The sequence below is a fragment of the Oncorhynchus gorbuscha genome, linkage group LG06, assembly GCF_021184085.1.
Source record: "Oncorhynchus gorbuscha isolate QuinsamMale2020 ecotype Even-year linkage group LG06, OgorEven_v1.0, whole genome shotgun sequence".
NCBI lineage: Eukaryota > Metazoa > Chordata > Actinopteri > Salmoniformes > Salmonidae > Oncorhynchus > Oncorhynchus gorbuscha.
The window spans coordinates 699,668-721,345 of NC_060178.1; the positions used below are offsets into that span (position 1 = coordinate 699,668).

Below are 21,678 nucleotides of genomic sequence, written 5' to 3' on the forward strand. Positions count from 1 at the left end.
ATGTTGCCTACCTTCACCACTTGGGGTGGTCCGTCAGGATGTCCAGGACCCAGTTGCGTAGGGGGAGTTCAGACCCAGTGCTCGAGCTTCATAATGAGCTTATAGGGCACTATGGTATTGAAGGCTATCAGCAGACCACCCTGCATCCCACTGCTGGCTTGCTTCAGAAGCTAAGGAGGGTTGGTCCTGGTCAGTCCCTGGATGGGAGTCCACATGCTGCTGGAAGTGGTGTTGGAGGGCCAGCAGGAGGCACCCTTTCCTCTGGTCATTAACCCGCCAGTGTTGGTTGGTCCTGGTCGGTCCCTGGATGGGAGACCAGATGCTGCAGGAAGTGGTGTTGGAGGGCCAGTAGGAGGCACCCTTTCCTCTGGTCTAAAAAAATTATCCCATTGCCCCAGGGCAGTGATTGAGGATGTTGCACTGTGTAGGGTACTGTCTTTCGGTGTCCTGACTCTCTGAGGTCACTAAAGATCCCATGTCATTTATCGTAAGAGTAGGGGTGTTAACCCCGGTGTCCTGTCTAAATACCCAATCTGGGTATATCATGGTCACCTAATCATCCCCAGTTTACAATTTGCTCATTCATCACCCTTCCTCTCCCCTGTCACTATTCCCCAGGTTGTTGCTGTAAATGAGAATGTGTTCTCAGTCAACATACCTGGTAAAATAAAAAAATGGATAAAGCTGAGCTGTAGTCGATGAACAGCATCCTCACATATGTGTTCCTTTTGTCCAGGTGGGTAAGGGCCGTGTGCAGTGCAGTGGTGATTGCGTCATCCATGGATCTGTCAGTGCAGTAGGTGGGGTTGAGTGTGTTGGGAGGGAGGTGATATGGTCTTTGACTAGACTGAGTGTGTAGCCAACGTTGTCATCGGGGGCTCTCCTCGGTGGCTCAGGGTCATTATGCTCGAATCGTAAGATAAAGGGCTTTAGCTCCTCCGGTAGGGTGTCGTTAGTGACCGTGATGTGGTTGGCTTTTTTTTGTAATCCATTCTCTTTAGGAGCCCCTGCCACTTACGCCTTGTGTACGACCCGCTGAATTGCTCCTCAACTTTGTTCCTATAGTTGTGTTTCGCCATCTTGATCGATTTGCGTAAGTTGTATTTCTACTGTTTAACCAAACTATTGTCTTCTGTCATCTCCCCTGTTTATAAGCAGCATCTGTCTTTGTTTTCCTACAAAGCTGCTATCAATCCACTGTTTTTGATTCAGGAACGTTTTGAAAGACACTATCGTTATCATGTCATCTATGTATTCTTTTATTGATCCAGGAGATTTTTATTTATTTATTGATCAGTCACGGTGTCAAAACAGTCTTGGAGTTTTGATTCGTCGGACCAACACTGTTCAGACTTGACCACCGGAACTTCCCTCTTGAGTTTTTGTTTCTAGGCGAAGGAGAAGCAAGATGGAGTCATGGTCGGAATTGCCAAAAGGAGGACGGGAGAGGGCCTTATACCCATTGTGTTGGTAATAATTTTGGAGCACGGTTCTCAAATTACTTTTGATAAAGTCCCCTGCAACAATTAACGCTGCCTCCGGGAATGCGGGTTTCCAGTTTGTTCAGGGTCCAATGAAGATCTTTGAGAGCCTTTTTGGTGTTGACTTGGGGCAGGATGTACACAGCCGTGGTGATAATCCCTGAGAACTCTCCCGGAAAGTAAAAATGCTGACATTTGATGACCAAGTCATTCTATGTCGGGGGAGCTGTAACTTCCTGTACGTTTCCCCCATCGCACCATGTGTTGTTGGTCATAAAGCAGAAAATACCACCTTTGGTTATATGTAATCTGTTTGGATGTCGTAGAAAAGCCAACTCTCTTAAAAACAGAGTATGTTGCAGGATCTGATGTCCCTCTGGAAGGAGATCCTTGCTCTGAGTCTTGTCATGTTTGTTCATTAATGATTGAACATTGGCGAGTAGTATGCTTTGTAATAGTGGGCACCTGCCGCCTTAATCTCACTTAAGATCCTTTTTTTTGCTTTTACCTCCCTTATCTCACCTCATTTGCTCACATTGTATATAGACTTATTTTTCTACTGTATTATTGACTGTGTTTGTTTTACTCCATGTGTAACTCTGTTGTATGTGTCGAACTGCTTTGCTTTATCTTGGCCAGGTCGCAATTGTAAATGAGAACTTGTTCTCAACTTACCTACCTGGTTAAATAAAGGTGAAATAATAAAACAATTAAAAAATATATTTTTTATTACTTAAACTTTATATTATAAAAAACAATCAATCTTCACATAATCACTAGTTAACTACACATGGTTGATAATATTACGAGGTTAACTAGCTTGTCCTGCGTTGCATAGAATGAAAGTGGTGCCTGTTAATTTATCATCGAATCACAGCCTTTTTCAACTTCGCCAAACGGGTGATGATTTCACAAAAGCACAAACGTTGCGCTAATGTACCTAACCATAAACATCAATGCCTTTTTTTAAATCAATACACAGAAGTGTATTCTTTTAAACCTGCATATCTAGTTAAAATAAATGCATGTTAGCAGGCAATATTAACTGCGGGAATTGTGTCACTTCTCTTGCGTTCAGTGCAAGCAGAGTCACGGTATATGCAGCAGTTTGGGCCGCCTGGCTCTTTGCGAACTGTGTGAAGAACATTTCTTCCTAACAAAGACCTTAATTAATTTGACAGAATTTTACATAATTATGACATAACATTGAACGTTGTGCAATGTAACCGCAATATTTAGACTTAGGGTTGCCACCCATTCGATAAAATACGTAACGGTTCCGTATTTCACAGAAAGAAGAAAAGTTTTATTTTCCAAATCATAGTTTCCGTATTTTACCATATTCATGACCAAAGGCTCGTATTTCTGTGTGTTTATTGTTATAATTAAGTCCATTATTTGATAGAGCAGTCTGACTGAGCGGTGGTAGGCAGCAGCAGGCTCGTAAGCATTCATTCAAACAGCACTTTACTGCGTTTGACAGCAGCTCTTAGCAATGCTTGAAGCACAGCGCTGTTTATGACTTCAAGTCTATCAACTTCCGAGATTAGGCTGGAAATACTATACTGTATTACTATAAGAACATCCAATAGTCAAAGGTATATGAAATACAAATGGTATAGAGAGAATAACTGCAACCTAAAACTTCTTACCTGGGAATATTGAAGACTCATGTTAAAAGGAATCACTAGCTTTCATATGTTCTCATGTTCTGAGCAAGGAACTTAAACGTTAGCTTTTTTACATGGCACATATTGCACTTTTACTTCTCCCAACACTGTTTTTGCATGTTTCATTATTTATTTGAGACTATATTTATTTTATCGATGTATTATATTAAGTTAAAATAAGTGTTCGTTCAGTATTGTCATTTTTTAAAAGATTTTTCTTTAATAATAAAGATTTCACCTTTATTTAACCAGATAGGCCAGTTGAGAACAAGTTCTCATTTACAACTGTGACCTGGCCAAGATAAAGCAAAGCAGTGATACACAAACAACAACACAGAGTTACACATGGAATAAACAAACCATACAGTCAAACCAATAGAAAAATCTATATACAGTGTGTGCAAATGTAGTAAGATTGGGGAGGTAAGGCAATAAATAGGCCATAGTGGTGAAAATAATTACAATTTAGCCATTAAACACTGGAGTGATAGATGTGCAGAAGATGAATGCAAGTAGAGATACTGGGGTGCAAAGGAGCAAAAAAAAAAACAATATGGGGATGAGGTAGTTGGGTGGGCTATTTACAGATGGGCTGTGTACAGGTGCAATTATTGGTAAGTTGCTCTGACAGCTGATTCTTAATGTTAGAGAGGGAGATATAAGACTCCAACTTCAGTAATCTTTGCAATTCGTTCCAGTCATCAGCAGCATAGAATGCGGCCAAAGGAGGAGTTGGTTTTGGGGATGACCAGTGAAATATATCTGCTGGAGCGCGTACTACGGTTGGGTGCTGAGATAAGGCGGGGCTTTACCTAGCAAAGAATTATAGATGACCTGGAGCTAGTGGGTTGGTAATGAATATGAAGCGAGGGCCAGCCAACGAGAGCATACAGGTTCCAGTGGTGGGTAGTATATGGGATGGTACTGTGATAGACTACATCCATAGACTAAATTTGCTGAGTAGAGTGTTGGAGAGTATTTTGAAAATGACATCGCCGAAGTCAAGGATCGAAAGGATAGTCAGTTTTACGAGGGTATGTTTGGCAGCATGAGTGAAGGATGCTTTGTTGCGAAATAGGAAGCCAAGTCTAGATTTAACTTTGGATTGGAGATGCTTAATGTGAGTCTGGAAGGAGAGTTTACAGTCTAAACAGACATCTAGGTATTTGTAGTTGTCCACATATTCTAAGTCAGAACCGTCCAGAGTAGTGATGCTAGGCGGGTGCGGGCAGCGATTGGTTGAAGAGCATGCATTTAGTTTTACTTGCATTTAGGAGCAGCTGGAGGCCACGGAAGGAGAGTTGTATGGCATTGAAGCTGGTCTGGAGGTTAGTTAACACAGTGTCCAAAGAATGGCCAGAAGTATACAGAATGGTGTCGTCTGTGTAAAGGTGGATCAGAGAATCACCCGCAGCAAGAGCGACATTGATGTATACAGAGAAAAGAGTCGACCCGAGAATTGAGCCCTGTGGCACCCCCATAGAGACGGTCAGAGGTCCGGACAACAGGCCCTCCGATTTGAACTCTATTTGAGAAGTAGTTGGTGAACCAGGCGAGGAAGTCATTTGAGAAGCGAAGGCTATTGAGTCTTCCAATAACAATGCGGTGATTGACTGAGTCGAAAGCCTTGGCCAGGTCGATGAATACAGCTGCACAGTATTGTCTCTTATCGATGGACACGGAACCCAAACCAGCTGTGCGCCACATTTATTTTGTTTCCATACACCAAACAAACACGCAGGTTAAAATATCAACACAAACTCTGAACCAATGACATTCATTCGGGGACAGGTCGAAAAGCATTAAACATGTATGGCAATTTAGCTAGTTAGCTTCCACTTGCTTTCACTTGGATATAAACATTGAGTTGTTATTTTACCTGAAATGGACAAGGTCCTCTAATCCGACAATTAATTCACACATAAAACGGCCAACCGAATCGTTTCTAGTCATCTCTCCTCCATCCAGGCTTTTTCATCTTTGAACTTATATGGTGATCGGCATCTAAACTTTCATAGTATTACCACGACGGCCGGCAAAACAGTTTGTCTTTCAATCACCCAAGTTGGTATAACCAATGAGGAGATGGCGCGTGGATACCTGCTTCTATAAACCAATGAGGAGATGGGAGAGGCAGGACTTTTTTGCGTGATCTTCGTCAGAAATAGGAGTTCTTTTTTAGCACTTGGCATCACAGACGCTCGTTGGTGCAATAATTGAATTACATGGATTTCAAACTTTATTTTGCGACACTTGCGCACGCGACGTGTCCGATCTGGTCAGCATGTTAGCCAGGTTGAAGACGGCTGCACAGTACTGTCTTTTATCGACGGAGGTTATGATATCGTTTAGGACCTTGAGCGTGGCTGAGCTCAGAAACCAGATTGCATAGTGGAGAAGGTACAGTGGGATTCGAAATGGTCGGTGATCTGTTTGTTAACTTGGCTTTCGAAGACTTTAGAAAGGCAGGGTAGGATAGATCTGTAACAGTTTGGGTCTAGAGTGTCTCCCCATTTGAAGCGTGGGATGACCGTGGCAGCTTTCCAATCTTAGACGATTTGGGAGGTCAAACAGGCTAGTAATAGGGGTTGCAACAATTTCGGCGGATAATTTTAGAGATGGTCCAGATTGTTTAGCCCAGCTTGATTGTACGGGTCCAGGTTTTGCAGCTCTTTCAGAACATCAGCTGTCTGGATTTGGGTGAAGGAGAAATGGGGAAGTCTTGGGCAAGTTCCTGTGGGGGATGCAGAGCTGGTGTAGGGGTAGCCAGGTGGAAGACATGGCCAGCTGTAGAAAAAATGCTTATTGAAATTCTCGATTATCGTAGATTTATCTGTGGTGACAGAGTTTCCTAGCCTCAGTGCAGTGGACAGCTGGGAGGAGGTGCTCTTATTCTCCATGGACTTTACAGTGTCCCAGTACCTTTTGGAGTTTGTGCAACAGGATGCAAATTTCTGTTTGAAAAAGCTAGCCTTTGCTAGGCTTTTACGGTTACAGAAGTCAACAAATGATAGCGCCTGGTGAACAGGAGTGGAACTGTGGGCTGCAGGGCCTGGGTTAACCTCTACATCACCAGAGGAGGAGTTTGATGAGGGTACGGCTAAAGCCTATAAGGACGGGCCGTCTAGTGTGTTGGGAACAGAGAATAAGGAGCAGATTTCTGAGCGTGGTAGGATAGATTCAGGGCATAATGTACAGACAATGGTATGGTAGGATGTGAGTGCAGTGGAGGTAAACCTAGTCGTTGAGTGATGATGAGAGCGGTTTTGTCTCTGGAGGCACCAGTTAAGTCAGGTGAGGTGACCGCAGATGTGTCTGGTGGGACAAAAGAGCTATTTAAGGCATTTTGAAATAAAACTGTAAGAACATGCCAAGACAGCAGTAGACATATTGACATTAGCGAGAGGCATAAAGCAATGACAGGTGTTGATCAGGAGAGCAAAGACAACTACTGGTAAATGGTGATGAATGGGCAGAGCGGGTCCGTTAGGTACATTCAAATCAAATGTATTTGTCACATACACATGGTTACACGACCTGAGTTCTAGGCTGTGGCCGACAGGTAAAATAAAGGAGGTACCGTGTTATTGAAACAGTCCAGAGGGCATCAGCTGTGTAGCCGAGTGATCATAGGGTTAAAAGGGCAGCAATAGGTGAGTCAGGATGCCGTTCGGTAGTCACTACTACGCTAGGTGAGTCAGGGTGCTGTTCGGTAGTCACTACTACGCTAGGTGAGTCAGGGTGCCGTTCGGTAGTCACTACTACGCTCGGTGAGTCAGGGTGCCGTTCTGTAGTCACTACTACACTAGGTGAGTCAGGGTGCTGTTCGGTAGTCACTACTACACTAGGTGAGTCAGGGTGCTGTTCGGTAGTCACTACTACACTAGGTGAGTCAGGGTGCCGTTCGGTAATCACTACTACACTAGGTGAGTCAGGGTGCTGTCCGGTAGTCACTACTACACTAGGTGAGTCAGGGTGCTGTTCGGTAGTCACTACTACACTAGGTGAGTCAGGGTGCTGTTCGGTAGTCACTACTACACTAGGTGAGTCAGGGTGCTGTTCGGTAGTCACTACTACACTAGGTGAGACAGGGTGCTGTTCGGTAGTCACTACTACACTAGGTGAGTCAGGATGCTGTTCGGTAGTCACTACTACACTAGGTGAGTCAGGGTGCTGTTCGGTAGTCACTACTACACTAGTTGAGTCAGGGTGCTGTTCGGTAATCACTACTACACTAGGTGAGTCAGGGTGCTGTCCGGTAGTCACTACTACACTAGGTGAGACGGGGTGCTGTTCGGTAGTCACTACTACACTAGGTGAGTCAGGATGCTGTTCGGTAGTCACTACTACACTAGGTGAGACCGGGTGCTGTTCGGTAGTCACTACTACACTAGGCGAGCAGGGGACACAGTGTTCAGAAAAGCTAGCAGGCTGGGGCTAGTAGAAGGTTCTTCAGCGACATCTTAACAGAATAGCCTGTTGAGAACACATCGGGCGATCATGTCGGCAGTCCAGTTGTGATGGACCGGCGGGGCTCCTTGTTGACAATAAAGGGTCCAGGCCAATTGACAAAGGAGGTATTGTAGCCCTAGAATTATCTGGTATATGGGTCTAGCTCGTGGCTAGCTGATGCTTGCTTTGGGACAGAGGCGTTATTACAAATATAATCAGCCGATTTAATCGGTATCTGCTTTTTTTGTTCCTCCAATAATCGCTGTCGGCGTTGAAAAATCATAATCTGTCGACCTCTAGTGCAGAGTATACAGCTGCCTGCTGCTCAAGATAGCTCTCCAACATGTCATAAGTGGAGTTCCATGTTGTTGTGACATGGTGTATGAGCTTGTGGGTCGGTAGCTGTAACATTTCTTGCTTGGTCTTAAGCACGTGAGCAGCTGTTGTGCTTCGGTGGAAAAAGGAAACTACCTTGCTGATCCGAGGCAGTCCATCTACTTCACTGAGATTCCCCTTTGAGATGATAAATTGATCAAAAGTGCAAAGCAAGCTATCTGTGGCCCCAGTCCTCTATCACTGCATTTACTTGGTTCTTGGCTGGGATATTGCTATTGGGCCTCTCTAGCTTCCAATCTGCTTTCCTAGCGTGGCTCAAGCACTTTCACCATATTTTTAAACCCTTTGTTTTCCACAACAGAGTATGGCCTCATGTCTGCAGAGATAAACATCCCAATAGATTTGGTGATGGCTTTAGCCCGGTCTGATTCTGCAGCAAAGGGCTTAAATGCCGCAGTGAGAAGTTGTTGTCTCTTGGCTGAGTTGGCTCCCGTCACTAACACACCAGGGTAATGACACTGTAAATGTGTGGCCTCGCTCGATGTATTTCCATGTGCATACGGCTTTCTTGTGGCACAATGCCAACACACCGTAGTGATGTTGTTCACCACCCTTCTTCCATCATCATATTTGACAGGGAAGCCGAAATGGGAAGACTTAAATGAAGCGGGAGTCTTTTCTAGTTCTTCAGCTCCTCCTCCTCTAGCCATGGCTGTCACGGCTCTTTTCTAGTTCTTCAGCTCCTCCTCCTCTAGCCATGGCTGTCACAGCTCTTATCTAGTTCTTCAGCTTCTCTTCCTCCTCTTCCATGGCTGTCACAGCTCTTATCTAGTTCTTCAGCTTCTCTTCCTCCTCTTCCATGGCTGTCACAGCTCTTATCTAGTTCTTCAGCTCCTCTTCCATGGCTGTCATGGCTCTTTTCTAGTTCTTCAGCTTCTCTTCCTCCTCTAGCCATGGCTGTCACGGCTCTTATCTAGTTCTTCAGCTTCTCTTCCTCCTCTAGCCATGGCTGTCACGGCTCTTATCTAGTTCTTCAGCTTCTCTTCCTCCTCTAGCCATGGCTGTCACAGCTCTTTTCTAGTTCTTCAGCTCCTCTTCCATGGCTGTCACGGCTCTTATCTAGTTCTTCAGCTTCTCTTCCTCCTCTAGCCATGGCTGTCACAGCTCTTATCTAGTTCTTTAGCTCCTCTAGCCATGGCTGTCACAGCTCTTATCTAGTTCTTCAGCTCCTCTTCCTCCTCTAGCCATGGCTGTCACAGCTCTTATCTAGTTCTTCAGCTCCTCTAGCCATGGCTGTCACAGCTCTTATCTAGTTCTTCAGCTCCTCTTCCTCTAGCCATGGCTGTCACGGCTCTTATCTAGTTCTTCAGCTCCTCCTCCTCTAGCCATGGCTGTCATGGCTCTTATCTATGCTAAATGGCATATATTATCTAGTTCTTCAGCTCCTCCTCCTCCTCTAGCCATGGCTGTCACAGCTCTTATCTAGTTCTTCAGCTCCTCCTCCTCTAGCCATGGCTGTCACAGCTCTTATCTAGTTCTTCAGCTCCTCCTCCTCTAGCCATGGCTGTCACAGCTCTTATCTAGTTCTTCAGCTCCTCTTCCTCCTCTAGCCATGGCTGTCACAGCTCTTATCTAGTTCTTCAGCTTCTCCTCCTCCTCTAGCCATGGCTGTCACAGCTCTTATCTAGTTCTTCAGCTCCTCCTCCTCCTCTAGCCATGGCTGTCACAGCTCTTATCTAGTTCTTCAGCTCCTCCTCCTCTAGCCATGGCTGTCACAGCTCTTATCTAGTTCTTCAGCTCCTCCTCCTCTAGCCATGGCTGTCATGGCTCTTATCTAGTTCTTCAGCTCCTCTTCCTCCTCTAGCCATGGCTGTCACAGCTCTTATCTAGTTCTTCAGCTTCTCTTCCTCCTCTAGCCATGGCTGTCACGGCTCTTATCTAGTTCTTCAGCTCCTCTTCCTCTAGCCATGGCTGTCACAGCTCTTATCTAGTTCTTCAGCTCCTCCTCCTCCTCTAGCCATGGCTGTCACAGCTCTTATCTAGTTCTTCAGCTCCTCCTCCTCTAGCCATGGCTGTCACAGCTCTTATCTAGTTCTTCAGCTCCTCCTCCTCTAGCCATGGCTGTCACAGCTCTTATCTAGTTCTTCAGCTCCTCCTCCTCTAGCCATGGCTGTCACAGCTCTTATCTAGTTCTTCAGCTCCTCTTCCTCCTCTAGCCATGGCTGTCACAGCTCTTATCTAGTTCTTCAGCTCCTCTTCCTCCTCTAGCCATGGCTGTCACAGCTCTTATCTAGTTCTTCAGCTCCTCCTCCTCTAGCCATGGCTGTCACAGCTCTTATCTAGTTCTTCAGCTCCTCCTCCTCCTCTAGCCATGGCTGTCATGGCTCTTTTCTAGTTATTCTTTTGCTTTTTGCAACGTGAGCATCCAGGATTGATTCGTTTGGATTCAACATGCCCTGTTCACGTGAACAGTACACACAACTGCTTTTTAAAATGAATCAAATCAACCTTCTGGCTTCAGAGTAGAACACAGCAAGCATCTCTTGTCTATCTTTTCACTGCAACTCTTCATCGAGATTTAGGGAATTGTTACTTTAAAAAGTAACAACGGCAGTAAACCTGTATTTCACACAATGATGGTTCAACTTCGCAATTGATCCGCGGTTCACATGCGTGCCGAACCGTGGGGGGTGAACCGTACGGATCACGGATCAACTACGGTCTGTTACACCACTACTGAGTACCAATCTATATTTTCAAGCATAGTGATGGCTGCATCATGTTATGGGTATGCTTGTAATCGTTAACGACGGGGATAGCGCTGAACGAGATGGCAGCCTCACTTCGCGTTCCTAGGAAACTATGCAGTAATTTGTTTTTTTAATGTTTTATTTCTTACATTGTTACCCCAGGAAATGTTAAGTCTTATTACAGCTGGGAGGAACTATTGGATATAAGAGCAACGTCAACTTACCAACATTACGACCAGGAATACGACTTTCCCGAAGCGGATCCTCTGTTTGGTCCACCTGGGTTGATCGGATCCCAGTCAGCGACCCAAAATAATGACGCCGCAGACGGAGTGGTCTTCTGGTCAGGCTCCGTAGACAGGCTCACCGCTCCCGAGTATACTACTCGCCAATGTCCAGTCACTTGACAACAAGGTAGACGAAATCCGAGCAAGGGTTGTCTTCCAGAGAGACATCAGAGATTGTAACATTCTCTGTATCACGGAACCATGGCTCACTAGGGATACGTTATCAGAGTCAGTACAGCCACCTGGTTTCTCCACGCATCGCACTGACAGAAACATGGCTCACTAGGGATACGTCATCAGTCAGTACAGCCACCTGGTTTCTCCACGCATCGCACTGACAAAAACATGGCTCACTAGGGATACGTCATCAGTCAGTACAGCCACCTGGTTTCTCCACGCATCGCACTGACAAAAACATGGCTCACTAGGGATACGTCATCAGAGTCGGTACAGCCACCTGGTTTCAACATGGCTCACTAGGGATACGTCATCAGAGTCGGTACAGCCACCTGGCTTCTTCACGCATCGCGCTGACAGAAACAAACACCTCTCTGATAAGAAGAAGGGCGGGGTTGTATGCCTTATGATTAACGAGTCGTGGTGTGATCATAACAACATACATTAACTCAAATCCTTTTGTTCAACTGACTTAGAATTCCTCACAATCAAATGCTGACCTCATTATCTACCAAGAGAATTTTCTTTGATCATAATCACACCTGTGTATATCCCCCCCCAAGCAGACACCTCAACGGCCCTGAAAGAACTTAATTGGACTATCCTGAAGCTGCATTTATTGTAGCTGGGATTTTAACAAAGCTAATCTGAAAACAAGGCTCCCCAAATTTTATCAGCGTATCGAATGCTCGCCTCGGGCTGGCAGCATTCTGGATCATTGCTACTCTAACTTCTGCGACGCATACAAAGGAGTTGCTTACCAAGAAGAGTCTGAATGTCCGTAAGTGTCCGAGTTAAAGTTGTGACTTAAATCTATGGCAAGACCTGAAAAATAGTTGTTTAGCAATGATCAACAACCAATTTGACTGAGCTTGAAGAATTTTGAAAATAATAATGGGCAAATATTGCACAACCCAATCTTAGAGACTTACCCAGAAAGACTCACAGCTGTAATCACTCTTAGACACCCAGAAAGACTCACAGCTGTAATCACTCTTAGAGACTTACCCAGAAAGACTCACAGCTGTAATCACTCTTAGAGACTTACCCAGAAAGACTCACAGCTGTCATCACTCTTAGAGACTTACCCAGAAAGACTCACAGCTGTAATTGCTGCCAGAGGTGTTTCTACAATGTATCGACACAGGGGTATCAATACTTATGTAAATTAGATATTTCTGCATTTTCAATACATTTGCAAACATGTTTTCACTTTTTCTTTATGGGGTATTGTGTGTAGATGTGAGAATAAATGGTATTTAATACACAGACTGTATGAATACTTTTGATTAGCATGCGCACGGCCACACGAGCCAAGTACACAAACCATCTATTGAGGGTCAGTTGCGGCAGTTGGGTGGAGGATCTCTTAGTTCCGTCTGTTGTAGGATGAACTGAGAACTGCCGTCACGTCTAGGATATTGAGCTAACAGTCACAGTACAGATAAATGATTGTCTTGTTACGCTTTCTGTGTCAGATTATCTCTGACTCCTTGGCTGCTGTTCATTGACTGGAACACAGAGAGGTCTTTTGAAAGGATATTAAACTGGGACGACCTGTGTCTCTCTCTGCAGTCTGTAGCATGAAACTGTTCTCTCTCTCTGCAGTCTGTAGCATGAAACTGTTCTCTCTCTCTGCAGTCTGTAGCATTAAACTGTTCTCTCTCTCTGCAGTCTGTAGCATTAAACTGTTCTCTCTCTCTGCAGTCTGTAGCATTAAACTGTTCTCTCTCTCTGCAGTCTGTAGCATTAAACTGTTCTCTCTCTCTGCAGTCTGTAGCATTAAACTGTTCTCTCTCTCTGCAGTCTGTAGCATTAAACTGTTCTCTCTCTCTGCAGTCTGTAGCATTAAACTGTTCTCTCTCTCTGCAGTCTGTAGCATTAAACTGTTCTCTCTCTCTGCAGTCTGTAGCATTAAACTGTTCTCTCTCTCTGCAGTCTGTAGCATTAAACTGTTCTCTCTCTCTCTGCAGTCTGTAGCATTAAACTGTTCTCTCTCTCTCTGCAGTCTGTAGCATTAAACTGTTCTCTCTCTCTCTGCAGTCTGTAGCATTAAACTGTTCTCTCTCTCTCTGCAGTCTGTAGCATTAAACTGTTCTCTCTCTCTGCAGTCTGTAGCATTAAACTGTTCTCTCTCTCTGCAGTCTGTAGCATTAAACTGTTCTCTCTCTCTGCAGTCTGTAGCATTAAACTGTTCTCTCTCTCTCTGCAGTCTGGAACAAACTGTTCTGACCTGTCTCTCTCTCTGCAGTCTGGAGCATTAACCTGTTCTGACCTGTCTCTCTCTCTGCAGTCTGGAGCATTAAACTGTTCTGACCTGTCTGTCTCTCTGCAGTCTGGAACAAACTGTTCTGACCTGTCTCTCTCTCTGCAGTCTGTAACATTAAACTGTTCTGACCTGTCTCTCTCTCTGCAGTCTGGAGCATTAAACTGTTCTGACCTGTCTCTCTCTCTGCAGTCTGGAGCATTAACCTGTTCTGACCTGTCTCTCTCTCTGCAGTCTGTAGCATTAAACTGTTCTCTCTCTCTGCAGTCTGTAGCATTAAACTGTTCTCTCTCTCTGCAGTCTGTAGCATTAAACTGTTCTCTCTCTCTGCAGTCTGTAGCATTAAACTGTTCTCTCTCTCTGCAGTCTGTAGCATTAAACTGTTCTGACCTGTCTCTCTCTCTGCAGTCTGGAGCATTAAACTGTTCTGACCTGTCTCTCTCTCTGCAGTCTGGAGCATTAAACTGTTCTGACCTGTCTCTCTCTCTGCAGTCTGGAGCATTAACCTGTTCTGACCTGTCTCTCTCTCTGCAGTCTGGAGCATTAAACTGTTCTGACCTGTCTCTCTCTCTGCAGTCTGGAGCATTAAACTGTTCTGACCTGTCTCTCTCTCTGCAGTCTGGAACAAACTGTTCTGACCTGTCTCTCTCTCTGCAGTCTGGAGCATTAAACTGTTCTGACCTGTCTCTCTCTCTGCAGTCTGGAACAAACTGTTCTGACCTGTCTCTCTCTCTGCAGTCTGGAGCATTAAACTGTTCTGACCTGTCTCTCTCTCTGCAGTCTGTAGCATTAAACTGTTCTGACCTGTCTCTCTCTCTGCAGTCTGTAGCATTAAACTGTTCTCTCTCTCTGCAGTCTGTAGCATTAAACTGTTCTCTCTCTCTGCAGTCTGTAGCATTAAACTGTTCTCTCTCTCTGCAGTCTGTAGCATTAAACTGTTCTCTCTCTCTGCAGTCTGTAGCATTAAACTGTTCTGACCTGTCTCTCTCTCTGCAGTCTGGAGCATTAAACTGTTCTGACCTGTCTCTCTCTCTGCAGTCTGGAGCATTAAACTGTTCTGACCTGTCTCTCTCTCTGCAGTCTGGAGCATTAACCTGTTCTGACCTGTCTCTCTCTCTGCAGTCTGGAGCATTAAACTGTTCTGACCTGTCTCTCTCTCTGCAGTCTGGAGCATTAAACTGTTCTGACCTGTCTCTCTCTCTGCAGTCTGGAACAAACTGTTCTGACCTGTCTCTCTCTCTGCAGTCTGGAGCATTAAACTGTTCTGACCTGTCTCTCTCTCTGCAGTCTGGAACAAACTGTTCTGACCTGTCTCTCTCTCTGCAGTCTGGAGCATTAAACTGTTCTGACCTGTCTCTCTCTCTGCAGTCTGTAGCATTAAACTGTTCTGACCTGTCTCTCTCTCTGCAGTCTGGAACAAACTGTTCTGACCTGTCTCTCTCTCTGCAGTCTGTAACATTAAACTGTTCTCTCTCTCTGCAGTCTGTAGCATTAACCTGTTCTGACCTGTCTCTCTCTCTGCAGTCTGTAACATTAAACTGTTCTCTCTCTCTGCAGTCTGTAGCATTAACCTGTTCTGACCTGTCTCTCTCTCTGCAGTCTGTAGCATGAAACTGTTCTGACCTGTCTCTCTCTCTGCAGTCTGTAGCATGAAACTGTTCTGACCTGTCTCTCTCTCTGCAGTCTGGAGCATTAACCTGTTCTGACCTGTCTCTCTCTCTGCAGTCTGGAGCATTAAACTGTTCTGACCTGTCTCTCTCTCTGCAGTCTGTAGCATTAAACTGTTCTGACCTGTCTCTCTCTCTGCAGTCTGGAACAAACTGTTCTGACCTGTCTCTCTCTCTGCAGTCTGTAACATTAAACTGTTCTCTCTCTCTGCAGTCTGGAACAAACTGTTCTGACCTGTCTCTCTCTCTGCAGTCTGGAGCATTAAACTGTTCTCTCTCTCTGCAGTCTGTAGCATTAAACTGTTCTCTCTCTCTGCAGTCTGTAGCATTAAACTGTTCTGACCTGTCTCTCTCTGCAGTCTGGAACAAACTGTTCTGACCTGTCTCTCTCTCTGCAGTCTGTAGCATTAAACTGTTCTGACCTGTCTCTCTGCAGTCTGGAACAAACTGTTCTGACCTGTCTCTCTCTCTGCAGTCTGTAGCATTAAACTGTTCTGACCCGTCTCTCTCTGCAGTCTGTAGCATTAAACTGTTCTGACCTGTCTCTCTCTGCAGTCTGTAGCATTAAACTGTTCTGACCTGTCTCTCTCTCTGCAGTCTGGAGCAAACTGTTCTGACCTGTCTCTCTGCAGTCTGTAGCATTAAACTGTTCTGACCTGTCTCTCTCTCTGCAGTCTGTAACATTAAACTGTTCTGACCTGTCTCTCTCTCTGCAGTCTGTAACATTAAACTGTTCTGACCTCTCTCTCTGCAGTCTGGAGCATTAAACTGTTCTGACCTGTCTCTCTCTCTGCAGTCTGTAGCATTAAACTGTTCTGACCTGTCTCTCTCTCTGCAGTCTGTAACATTAAACTGTTTCTCTCTCTCTGCAGTCTGGAGCATTAAACTGTTCTCTCTCTCTGCAGTCTGTAACATTAAACTGTTCTGACCTGTCTCTCTCTCTGCAGTCTGTAACATTAAACTGTTCTGACCTGTCTCTCTCTCTGCAGTCTGTAACATTAAACTGTTCTGACCTGTCTCTCTCTCTGCAGTCTGTAACATTAAACTGTTCTGACCTGTCTCTCTCTCTGCAGTCTGTAACATTAAACTGTTCTGACCTGTCTCTCTCTCTGCAGTCTGTAACATTAAACTGTTCTCTCTCTCTGCAGTCTGGAGCATTAAACTGTTCTGACCTGTCTCTCTCTCTGCAGTCTGGAACAAACTGTTCTGACCTGTCTCTCTCTCTGCAGTCTGTAACATTAAACTGTTCTGACCTGTCTCTCTCTCTGCAGTCTGGAACAAATTAAACTGTCTCTCTCTCTGCAGTCTGGAACATTAAACTGTTCTGACCTGTCTCTCTGCAGTCTGTAACATTAAACTGTTCTGACCTGTCTCTCTCTCTGCAGTCTGTAACATTAAACTGTTCTGACCTGTCTCTCTCTCTGCAGTCTGGAACAAACTGTTCTGACCTGTCTCTCTCTCTGCAGTCTGGAGCATTAAACTGTTCTGACCTGTCTCTCTCTCTGCAGTCTGGAACAAACTGTTCTGACCTGTCTCTCTCTCTGCAGTCTGGAACAAACTGTTCTGACCTGTCTCTCTCTCTGCAGTCTGGAACAAACTGTTCTGACCTGTCTCTCTCTCTGCAGTCTGGAACAAACTGTTCTGACCTGTCTCTCTCTCTGCAGTCTGGAACATTAAACTGTTCTGACCTGTCTCTCTCTCTGCAGTCTGTAACATTAAACTGTTCTGACCTGTCTCTCTCTCTGCAGTCTGGAACAAACTGTTCTGACCTGTCTCTCTCTCTGCAGTCTGGAACAAACTGTTCTGACCTGTCTCTCTCTCTGCAGTCTGGAACAAACTGTTCTGACCTGTCTCTCTCTCCTGCAGTCTGGAACAAACTGTTCTGACCTGTCTCTCTCTCTGCAGTCTGAACATTAAACTGTTCTGACCTGTCTCTCTCTCTGCAGTCTGTAACATTAAACTGTTTCTGTCTCTCTCTCTGCAGTCTGTAACATTAAACTGTTCTGACCTGTCTCTCTCTCTGCAGTCTGTAGCATTAAACTGTTCTGTCTCTCTCTCTGCAGTCTGGAACATTAAACTGTTCTGACCTGTCTCTCTCTCTGCAGTCTGGAGCATTAAACTGTTCTGACCTGTCTCTCTCTCTGCAGTCTGGAACAAACTGTTCTGACCTGTCTCTCTCTCTGCAGTCTGGAGCATTAAACTGTTCTCTCTCTCTGCAGTCTGTAGCATTAACCTGTTCTGACCTGTCTCTCTCTCTGCAGTCTGTAACATTAAACTGTTCTGACCTGTCTCTCTCTCTGCAGTCTGTAACATTAAACTGTTCTGACCTGTCTCTCTCTCTGCAGTCTGTAACATTAAACTGACCTTCTCTCTCTCTGCAGTCTGGAATTAAACTGTTCTGACCTGTCTCTCTCTCTGCAGTCTGTAACATTAAACTGACCTGTCTCTCTCTCTGCAGTCTGTAACATTAAACTGACCTGTCTCTCTCTCTGCAGTCTGTAACATTAAACTGTTCTGACCTGTCTCTCTCTCTGCAGTCTGTAACATTAAACTGTTCTGACCTGTCTCTCTCTCTGCAGTCTGTAACATTAAACTGTTCTCTCTCTCTGCAGTCTGGAGCATTAAACTGTTCTGACCTGTCTCTCTCTCTGCAGTCTGTAACATTAAACTGTTCTGACCTGTCTCTCTCTCTGCAGTCTGTAACATTAAACTGTTCTCTCTCTCTGCAGTCTGGAGCATTAAACTGTTCTGACCTGTCTCTCTCTCTGCAGTCTGTAACATTAAACTGTTCTGACCTGTCTCTCTCTCTGCAGTCTGTAACATTAAACTGTTCTGACCTGTCTCTCTCTCTGCAGTCTGTAACATTAAACTGTTCTCTCTCTCTGCAGTCTGTAGCATTAAACTGTTCTGACCTGTCTCTCTCTCTGCAGTCTGGAACAAACTGTTCTGACCTGTCTCTCTCTCTGCAGTCTGGAACATTAAACTGTCTCTCTCTCTGCAGTCTGGAACAAACTGTTCTGACCTGTCTCTCTCTCTGCAGTCTGGAACAAACTGTTCTGACCTGTCTCTCTCTCTGCAGTCTGGAACAAACTGTTCTGACCTGTCTCTCTGCAGTCTGAACATTAAACTGTTCTGACCTGTCTCTCTCTCTGCAGTCTGTAACATTAAACTGTTCTGACCTGTCTCTCTGCAGTCTGGAACATTAAACTGTTCTGACCTGTCTCTCTCTCTGCAGTCTGGAGCATTAAACTGTTCTGACCTGTCTCTCTCTCTGCAGTCTGTAGCATTAAACTGTTCTGACCTGTCTCTCTCTCTGCAGTCTGTAGCATTAAACTGTTCTGACCTGTCTCTCTCTCTGCAGTCTGGAACAAACTGTTCTGACCTGTCTCTCTCTCTGCAGTCTGGAACAAACTGTTCTGACCTGTCTCTCTCTCTGCAGTCTGGAACAAACTGTTCTGACCTGTCTCTCTCTCTGCAGTCTGGAACAAACTGTTCTGACCTGTCTCTCTCTCTGCAGTCTGGAACATTAAACTGTTCTGACCTGTCTCTCTGCAGTCTGTAACATTAAACTGTTCTGACCTGTCTCTCTCTCTGCAGTCTGTAACATTAAACTGTTCTGACCTGTCTCTCTCTCTGCAGTCTGGAACAAACTGTTCTGACCTGTCTCTCTCTCTGCAGTCTGGAGCATTAAACTGTTCTGACCTGTCTCTCTCTCCCTGCAGTCTGTAGCATTAAACTGTTCTGACCTGTCTCTCTCTCTGCAGTCTGTAGCACTAAACTGTTCTGACCTGTCTCTCTCTCTGCAGTCTGTAGCATTAAACTGTTCTGTCTCTCTCTCTGCAGTCTGTAGCATTAAACTGTTCTGTCTCTCTCTCTGCAGTCTGGAACATTAAACTGTTCTGACCTGTCTCTCTCTCTGCAGTCTGGAGCATTAACCTGTTCTGACCTGTCTCTCTCTCTGCAGTCTGTAACATTAACCTGTTCTGACCTGTCTCTCTCTCTGCAGTCTGGAGCATTAACCTGTTCTGACCTGTCTCTCTGCAGTCTGTAACATTAAACTGTTCTGACCTGTCTCTCTCTCTGCAGTCTGGAGCATTAAACTGTTCTGACTGTCTCTCTGCAGTCTAACATTAAACTGTTCTGACTGTCTCTCTCTCTGCAGTCTGTAGCATTAAACTGTTCTGACTGTCTCTCTGCAGTCTGTAACATTAAACTGTTCTGACCTGTCTCTCTCTCTGCAGTCTGTAACATTAAACTGTTCTGACTTGTCTCTCTCTCTGCAGTCTGTAACATTAAACTGTTCTGACCTGTCTCTCTGCATTCTGTAACATTAAACTGTTCTGACCTAACGTTACACTGACCTGACTGTCTCTCTCTGCAGTCTGGAGCGCCAGGAGTCTGTTGCGACCACTGAGGCTCGTCTCCGCATGGAGGGGGTGGAACTTAAAGAGGAGTGGCAGGACGAGGACTTCCCCAGGTAACACGCGTCTTCCGACAACCAGGCATACCAAAAAACCTGACTTTAGCTGTGGTAATTAGAGGCATCTCAGTCAATACTCATAAACCCTCTGATCTCCAGGCAGTGTTCTCTTTTCTGGGTAGTAGTCTTGCACACTACATGACCAAAAGTATGTGGACACCTGCTCGTCCAACATATCGTTCCAAAATCATGGCCATTGATATGGAGTTGGTCCCTTTGTTGCTATAACAGCCTCCAAACTTCTGGGAAGGCTATCCACTAGATGTTGAAACATTGCTGCTATAACAGCCTCCACTCTTCTGGGAAGGCTTTCCACTAGATGTTGGAACATTGCTGCTGTAACAGCCTCCACTCTTATGGGAAGGCTTTCCACTAGATGTTGGAACCTTGCTGCTATAACAGCCTCCACTCTTCTGGGAAGGCTTTCCACTAGATGTTGGAACATTGCTGCTATAACAGCCTCCACTCTTCTGGGAAGGCTTTCCACTAGATATTGGAACATTGCTGCTATAACAGCCTCCACTCTTCTGGGAAGGCTTTCCACTAGATGTTGGAACATTGCTGCTATAACAGCCTCCACTCTTCTGGGAAGGCTTTCCACTAGATATTGGAACATTGCTGCTATAACAGCCTCCACTCTTCTGGGAAGGCTTTCCACTAGATGTTGGAACATTGCTGCATGTGGACTTGCTTCCATTCAGTCACCAGAGCATTAGTGAGGCACTGATGTTGGGATGATTAGGACTAGCTCGCAGTCAGCGTTCCAATTCATCCCAAAGGTGTTTGATGGGGTTTAAGTCAGGGCTCTGTGCAGGCCAGTCAAGTTCTTCCACACCGATCTCAACAAACCATTTATGTATTGACCTCGCTTTGTGCATAGTGGCATTGTCATGCTGAAATATGAAAGGGCCTTCCACTAAGTTGGAAGCACAAAATTGTCTAGAAGGTCATCGTTGTATGCTGTAGCGTTAAGATTTCCCTTCACTGGAACTAAAGGGCGACAAAACGTTATTGTACTGACATTGCTTCCAGAGGCAGTTTGGAACACTGAAGTGAGTGTTGCCACCGAGGACGGAAGGTTTTTACACGCTACACGCTTCAGCACTCAGCGGTCCCATTCTGTGAGCTTGTGAGGCCTACTACTTTGCGGCTGAGCCGTTGTTGCTGTTAGACGTTTCCACAATAACAACACAGTTGACCAGGGTCTACATTTGAAAAGTCACGAGCTCTTCAGTAAGGCCATTATTATACTCCCGATGTTAGACAAATCCACTCATTTGAAGGGGGTGTTCACATACTTGTAGTGTATATGTTATCATAATGCTTTCAACACTGAACGAGCAGTTGGTTAGCAGTGGTAATAGCAGCTATATCCTCTACTGTTGTTGTGTGAGGAGCAAGGGTTATATATGACCTGTTGTGTGTCTGTAGGCCCCTACCTGAGGAGGAAGAGGAGGACATTCAGCTGGGTGAAGATCTCTTCACTGGACCCTCTGGAGAAGGACAGTCTGGTAAGAAAGCCATTCAGTGTCTCTGCTCATCAGTATCTGCCAAACCTCAGATGTTGCATGTTGTTCGTGTCATCATTTGGCTGTGCTGCCACATCTCTAGGTTATGGACTGCCACATCTCTAGGTTATGGACTGCCACATCTCTAGGTTATGGACTGCCACATCTCTAGGTTATGGACTGCCACATCTCTAGGTTATGGACTGCCACATCTCTAGGTTATGGACTGCCACATCTCTAGGTTATGGACTGCCACATCTCTAGGTTATGGACTGCCACATCTCTAGGTTATGGACTGCCACATCTCTAGGTTATGGACTGCCACATCTCTAGGTTATGGACTGCCACATCTCTAGGTTATGGACTGCCACATCTCTAGGTTATGGACTGCCACATCTCTAGGTTATGGACTGCCACATCTCTAGGTTATGGACTGCCACATCTCTAGGTTATGGACTGCCACATCTCTAGGTTATGGACTGCCACATCTCTAGGTTATGGACTGCCACATCTCTAGGTTATGGACTGCCACATCTCTAGGTTATGGACTGCCACATCTCTAGGTTATGGACTGCCACATCTCTAGGTTATGGACTGCCACATC

The 21,678-nt window shown here is 45.3% G+C and overlaps 1 protein-coding gene across 2 annotated transcripts in view; it reads left to right on the forward strand.

Moving 5' to 3' along the window:
* bnip2 (BCL2 interacting protein 2) overlaps positions 1 to 21,678 on the forward strand; it is a 98,555-nt gene that overhangs the window by 10,606 nt on the left and 66,271 nt on the right. Inside the window, exons 1-3 of one of the 2 annotated variants that reach the window (XM_046352111.1) lie at positions 695 to 1,470; positions 19,468 to 19,563; positions 20,998 to 21,077. In XM_046352111.1, the coding sequence (XP_046208067.1) occupies positions 1,409 to 1,470; positions 19,468 to 19,563; positions 20,998 to 21,077 (238 nt within the window). In that variant the 5' untranslated portion in view covers positions 695 to 1,408. Of the gene's footprint in view, positions 1 to 694; positions 1,471 to 19,467; positions 19,564 to 20,997; positions 21,078 to 21,678 lie in introns of those variants that run through there. The other variant, XM_046352110.1, reaches the window with a different exon arrangement.